This window comes from Rhinopithecus roxellana, chromosome 13 (assembly GCF_007565055.1).
Source record: "Rhinopithecus roxellana isolate Shanxi Qingling chromosome 13, ASM756505v1, whole genome shotgun sequence".
Classification (NCBI taxonomy): domain Eukaryota; kingdom Metazoa; phylum Chordata; class Mammalia; order Primates; family Cercopithecidae; genus Rhinopithecus; species Rhinopithecus roxellana.
Genome location: NC_044561.1, coordinates 35,283,964 through 35,289,963, shown reverse-complemented (window position 1 = coordinate 35,289,963; position 6,000 = coordinate 35,283,964). Strand labels below are relative to the sequence as shown.

General features: G+C 53.1%; 1 protein-coding gene across 2 annotated transcripts in view; it reads right to left on the bottom strand.

The window, feature by feature from the left end:
• Positions 1-214: 214 nt before the first annotated feature.
• The window catches only part of TEF (TEF transcription factor, PAR bZIP family member), a 30,848-nt gene continuing 25,062 nt past the window's right edge, over positions 215-6,000 (bottom strand). For both annotated transcript variants that reach the window (XM_010376384.2, XM_030915507.1), the window contains exons 3-4: positions 5,199-5,419; positions 215-3,796 (exon numbers count right to left, since the gene is read on the bottom strand). In XM_010376384.2, the coding sequence (XP_010374686.1) occupies positions 3,581-3,796; positions 5,199-5,419 (437 nt within the window). In that variant the 3' untranslated portion in view covers positions 215-3,580. The remainder of the gene's footprint in view (positions 3,797-5,198; positions 5,420-6,000) is intronic.

Below are 6,000 nucleotides of genomic sequence, written 5' to 3'. Positions count from 1 at the left end.
GGGCAAGAATCACTTCCATCTGATAGATGAGGAAACTGAGGCCGAGTGGTTGGGGTCAGATGCTAAGAGTGTCTGGACTATGATGAAAGGGGTGTCTGGGGTGGATTCTAATGAGATAGTTTTCCAGCTTGACTCTACAGCTCCTAGGCCAACACTCAAGGGAGGAAACTCGAGATTAGGGGTGCGGGGAAGGACAGAAAAGACAGTCCCAACATTCTCATTTCAAAATATTTAATTTTGTCTGAAAAGGATACATTCCCAGCTTCCCTCCCACCACATCACTCCGGCCCACCAGCAGTGACACACTCGCACGCACACACGCACATAAGGCCAATGGGCTACGGTCTGCTTCTGCCCTCTCTGGCTGGGAAGAAGGGATTTTTCTCTTGCCTCCTTCCCCCAACAAAGGTAAAGAAGAGAGGGGCCCGCTGGAATGCCAGCTCCCAGGGAAGGCCACAGAGCCCCACACGCTCTATCACATCACATGCACTTAGAAAAATAAAACCAAGTGGTGTTCTGGCATCCCCAACACCGTAAGAGAGCAATAGCCACCTGGAAAGTCATCTTTGCCATTTTCTAGAAAAATTTATTGCACTTAATTAGCAGATGTTAAAGGAGCTCTGGGGTAGAGCTTTGCCATGAAAACCAGATGCTCCTCGGCCCTTTGCGTTCCAAGGAGCACGGCTCCCGGGGCCCAGGTAGAGGGCTGCCCAGCTTCAGAGGGGTTTTCCCCACTGGCTTGCATGCCTGCCGCCCCGCCTCAGGCCAGAGGACCGCAGGAGTGGCTTGCACAGCCCCTCTCTGAGCAGGGTTACTTGTACCCAGACTGAAGGTTCACTGCTAAGTGCCCCCTCCAACCTCAGAAGCCAGACAGGCAAACCTCTTCCTTTGACCAAGGGTAAGAGTTACCCAGGTCCTCCACAAAGTTGCCATAAACCTTGAAAACCCTCCCTCTCTCTAAATGCACATGTTCCTCCATCACATGAGACATTTATAATATGAATATTCCTGCAAAGTTCCAGCTCATTCATGATTTGTCTGTTCTGAGGTTGCGCTAAGGGTGCCACAAAGCTTTAGACAGGATGCTTAGGAATTAGATGGTATTTCCAAGCCCATCGGAACCCACGGAAAGCCAAGGTAAAGTCAGCTTCTCTAGCCTCCAGTGATTTACAGATGTCAAAGATCCAAGCACAGGAGCCTCAGTCTCCAGCAGTCAGCCTCCAAGAGGAAGAAGGCCCAGGAGGGAGCCAAGAGACTCCCATTCCCTCGAGAGAAACTGAGCAGGCACCAACCCTCTCCTGCAAGCACGGATTTTTAGGACAGGAGAGGAGACAACCTTACCTGAGCACTTCTTTTCTCCCACAGGTCAGCCTCTGTGGACATCCTCCATCTTGTCCCCACCAGGCTCCTGACTCAGAGGGGCATTTCGAAGAGTCCAGCAGCTTACTTTCCAAGTAAGCACTTTGGGAAAGAACCCGATACCCACTGCCTGGGGGAAAGAAGGGAGGGCACCAGACAGGCAGAGGGCGGGGTAAAGAGGAGACATCGAGCCACCATCCCAGCCACTGGGCTCGGAACATGGACACCAGAGATTTAGTGTCCATCCTTAAAAAAATAAAACTGCAAAAACACAAACCATATACTTTCCGGCAAAGAAAACGAAGAGCTTTTAAGCTCGAGGCTCTTCCACTAATAACAAAATGAGAACCGCCCTCTTGGTGATCCACCAGGCCAGAGGGAGCGTGCCCGGGAGGGAGAGCTGCCCGGGGCAGGACACTGACATGCTGGATGCGCCTGCCCTGTGTGGTTACAATAGAGTGAAAGTGTGTACATGGTTTTTAGAGAACCACAAAGTAAAAGTCAGGGGCCTGGCGAGAGGAGTGACCTCCCTTGGCCTCAGGGCCCCTTGTCAAGTCCCCCGGAGAGGTGGGTGGGAGGTCCCCGAAGGGCCGTGGCATTCCCCTGGGGTGAGGTCCACGCCTTGGTCTTAACACCTGTTATGAAAAGTCTTTAGAAGTTGGGGCCCGGGACTCTGAACCACCACGGTAAATAAAGCCAGTGTTACGGAGGGCAAAGCATGCCCATCGCCTCTGTCTCCTCTTCACCACAGGCTGCCCACCCTGAGCAAATAAGCACACCCATCTCAGGGGTGCCCCAGTGACCCAAACGAGCAGAGGCTTCCATGAATTTCCTCGGTGAATATTCTGAGCACAGCAGAAGGGCAAGTCCAGCCACACAAGAGAAAGGAGTCGTTGTGAGGCAGGGGAGGCCACAGCTGTGAGAAGCCACAGCATGGCCAACCTCACGAGTGGCCCCCGTCTCCTGGGACCAAGACTGAGGGGACCCTAGGCCTGTGTAAACATCCTAACAGCCTGCTATCCCGTAAAAGTGGCACTGTGACCTTGGTGACTCTAGACTAGGTGTCTTGCCCTACTGACACCCTCCAGGCAGCTCGCATGGGCGGGATCCTGAAGCAAGAATTGCGAGGCCCTCACTGCCCCCAGGGAGAGTGCACTCTAGCCCAGGCCACACCGGTGAGCAGACCAAGAAAAAAAGGGAGCTTCTCAAGAAACACACCACATTTCTCGTGCCCATGGTGGAAGGGGGCTGTGGAGGCGTTTTCTAAACACCACTAGGAAGGCGAATCCTGGGGTCCAGGAAGTTCAAGCCTCCTAGGTAAGAGGGGTTTTCCTTTTAAATCTATGGTCCAAGACTGGACACTGGGTGGAAAGAAACAGCAGGCCCAGAGGCCTGGTGTAGTGGGACAAACGAGCTTCAGAAGGTGGCCTCTGAGTAGCCTGGAAAGGAAATGAAAAGGCCTCCCTTGGCCCTGGCACTCCAGGCTCAGAGAGCAGTCATCCTGGGAGTCTCTCCTCCACAGCCAGTGAAATGCAGAGAGAGCCAATGGCCTCAGAGCCATAAGGGAAAAGGGGTGCAGGAGCTGAGAAAGGCTGGGTGCACTTCTGCTGCAGGCCCCAGCCTCAAGCCCCATCCCAGGCTGTGCAGAGACCCCACTCCTGCAGCCTGCCACCCATGCAACACTGACGGAGGAGCTGGTGTGTCCTTCTGCCTCCAAGGAAGATGGGAACAGATATTACTCAGACCGTCTGGGGGGGGATGAGGTGCGTGACAGACACACCTTGAGTGGAAACGCACCCTGCTACCTGAGAAGACATAGGGTGACAATGATCACAACTCATTCTGCAGAGATAGCCCTCGGCAGCCCAGGCTGGAGACTGAGGGAGAGTCCAGGGACCCTGAGCGCCTGGGAGAGAGAGGTGTGTACTCCAGAGGTCCCCTTCCGATTCAACTGGGACATCCAAGAATAGAAACTAAGGCCGAGTCACCCGTCTATGCATTCTCTTGCGTTCCCCACCAGTGAGGAGACTGGCCCCCCAGGGACGTCACCACGTGCGCGGGCCATGGTATAATGAAGCTGAGACGTGGCCGCTCCTGCAGCAGGTGCGCCGCCATGCGCCCACGACGAGTCATAAGTCTCCACGCGTGTGAGGGGTTTCAGGGAGCCCCCAGGCAGAGGTCTGAGGTGCAGGCAGTGCCCTGCCCGGGCGGGGGGCACGGGTTACAAGGGCCCGTATTTGGTCTCATACTTGGACACGATGGTCTTGCACTTGCCCACTTCCTTGCGTAGCTCGGCCACCTCCGTCCGCAGGGCTGTGTTCTCCTTCTCCAGGAAGGCCGCCCGGATGGTGATCTGATTCTCTTTCAGGCGCCGGGCATCCCGCGACCGTTTAGCCGCCACGTTGTTCTTCTTGCGTCTTGTCCAGTACTTTTCATCCTGTGCGGAAGTGCCCTCTGTGAGTCTCTTGTCTTTCCCCACGAAGGAACCCGATTTTTCCACTCCCACCACCTGAATTCCCCTAACTCATCTGGTGTGGCCACAACTAAAGCAGGGATACCAGGGAGGGAGCAGCACAAACCAGGGCACACTGAGGGGACTGCCCCTTCCTCGGGAGCAGGATGAGAAACAAAAGTTATTTGGTAGGTTACATGGTGAAGAGAAGGAGACCCATCTCCTGGAGGCCTGGTACCTGCTGCTCCAGCACAAAGCACTGCACTGTCCATACCCTTGCCTCACTTAGGCATTTTGGTTGTGGGTAAGGGCCTAGTTCCCTGAGTTGAGATCTTGGCTTTCCAAGATTACTAGCAGTGAAACTGCAAGTACTTTAACCCCTCAATATCACAGGTCCCTTATCTTTACAATGAGAAATAATAGGCCAGGCATGGTGGCTCACTCCTGTAATCCCAGCACTTTGGGAGGCCGAGGCAGGTGGATCACTTGAGGTCGGGAGTTCAAGACCAGCCTGGTCAATATGATGAAACCCCATCTCTACTAAAAATACAAAAATTAGCTGGGCATGGTGGTGCGTGTCTGTAACCTCAGCTACTCAGGAGGGTGAGGCACAAGAATCAGTTGAACCCGGGAGGCAGAAGTTGCAGTGAGCTGAGATCATGCCACTGCACTCAGAGTGAGACTCTGTCTAAAAAATCAAAACAAACCAAACAAAACAAAACAAAAATCAGTGCCTGGCCTGCAGTGAGTACCATCTAAATATTTACCACGATCATCACATCATTATTAAAGTCTCAGAAACCTCCCCGGGAGGCAGGTTCAGTTGTTCCCATTTTACAGATGAGGAACTTGAGGCACAGCGAGGCCACAGGTGGCAACATGGAGTTTGAACCCAGGTCTGGCTGACTCCAAGGATTTGGATGAAAAATCCTTGCTGTAAGTTTTTCATAGGAAAGGATGGAAAACTGCAAAATTCCTTCTTTCCACCAGTTCCTAACAGCACCAGCAGCTTGCTCATCCCTGGGGATGGCAACATACAAGCAATCCTTTGTCCTTCAAAGCAAGGACTTTTTCAACCCCAGTTCCTGTGGCCTAGTGAGCTCTTGCCCAGTGGCTGGGCTACAGCCAGGGAGGCAGGAACATCAACACTGCCAATGGCCTGGGGAAGGAGAGAGAAACTACAGGGAGTCACACTGGGGCCAAATGCCACATGACTCCTTTTCTTTCTACTAAACTGCTGCGAGACATGGCTTTAAACACTGAACTTATGTCTTTCCAAATGGTGTCACGAGGGAAGGCTCTCCAGATAAAATCAAATTCGAGAAGCCATAGCCCCTAGGCCCTTGAACCAATGTTGCATCTTTACTTATAAGGGATAACAGGTTACCTTCTGCTCATCGGGGACAAAGACCTTCTTGGCCTTTTTGATCATGGGCTGGGGCTTCAGGTCCTCCTCAGCAAACTTGTGCTTCCGAGGGTTGAAGAGCTCCCCGCCTGGCACACTGGAGAGCACCAGGTCGGCGGGGTCTGGATTGAAGTTCACATCCACCTCCACACAGTTGGGGTCAATGGGACTGGGAGTCTCCCTCTCCTTCTCCAGGGAAGATTCTGCAAGACACAGAGACAGATGCTCCCGAAGCAGCCCACCGGACAGAGAAGACCCACGCCACACAGCCAGAGACCTGGCTGAACCTCAAGGCTGCATAAGCCACTGCTGCTTGGGGAGAAGAAAACTCCAACAGTACCAACCCCTAAGCCAGACTGGCACACGGTTCAATTCCACAACACAAACATTCAAAGAATTATTTCCTTCAGGAACAGAATGCTCAAAAGGAAACAGAAGCCCTCGAAAAAAACAGGGTTTTCCAATTGTTTCCACCCCCTCCAGAAATGTTAAGCAAAACATAAATTTTTTTTCTTTTTTTGAGACTGAGTCTCACTCTGTCGCCCAGGCTGGAGTGCAGTGGTGCGACCTTGGCTCACTGCAAGCTCCGCCTCCCGGGTTCATGCCATTCTCCTGCCTCAGCCTCCCGAGTAGCTGGGACTACAGGCGCCCGCCACCAAGCCTGGCTATTTGTTTTTGTATTTTTAGTAGAGACGGCGTTTCAGCATGTTAGTCAGGATGGTATGGATCTTCTAATCTCCTGATCTGCCCACCTCAGCCTCCCAAAGTGCTGGGATTATAGGTG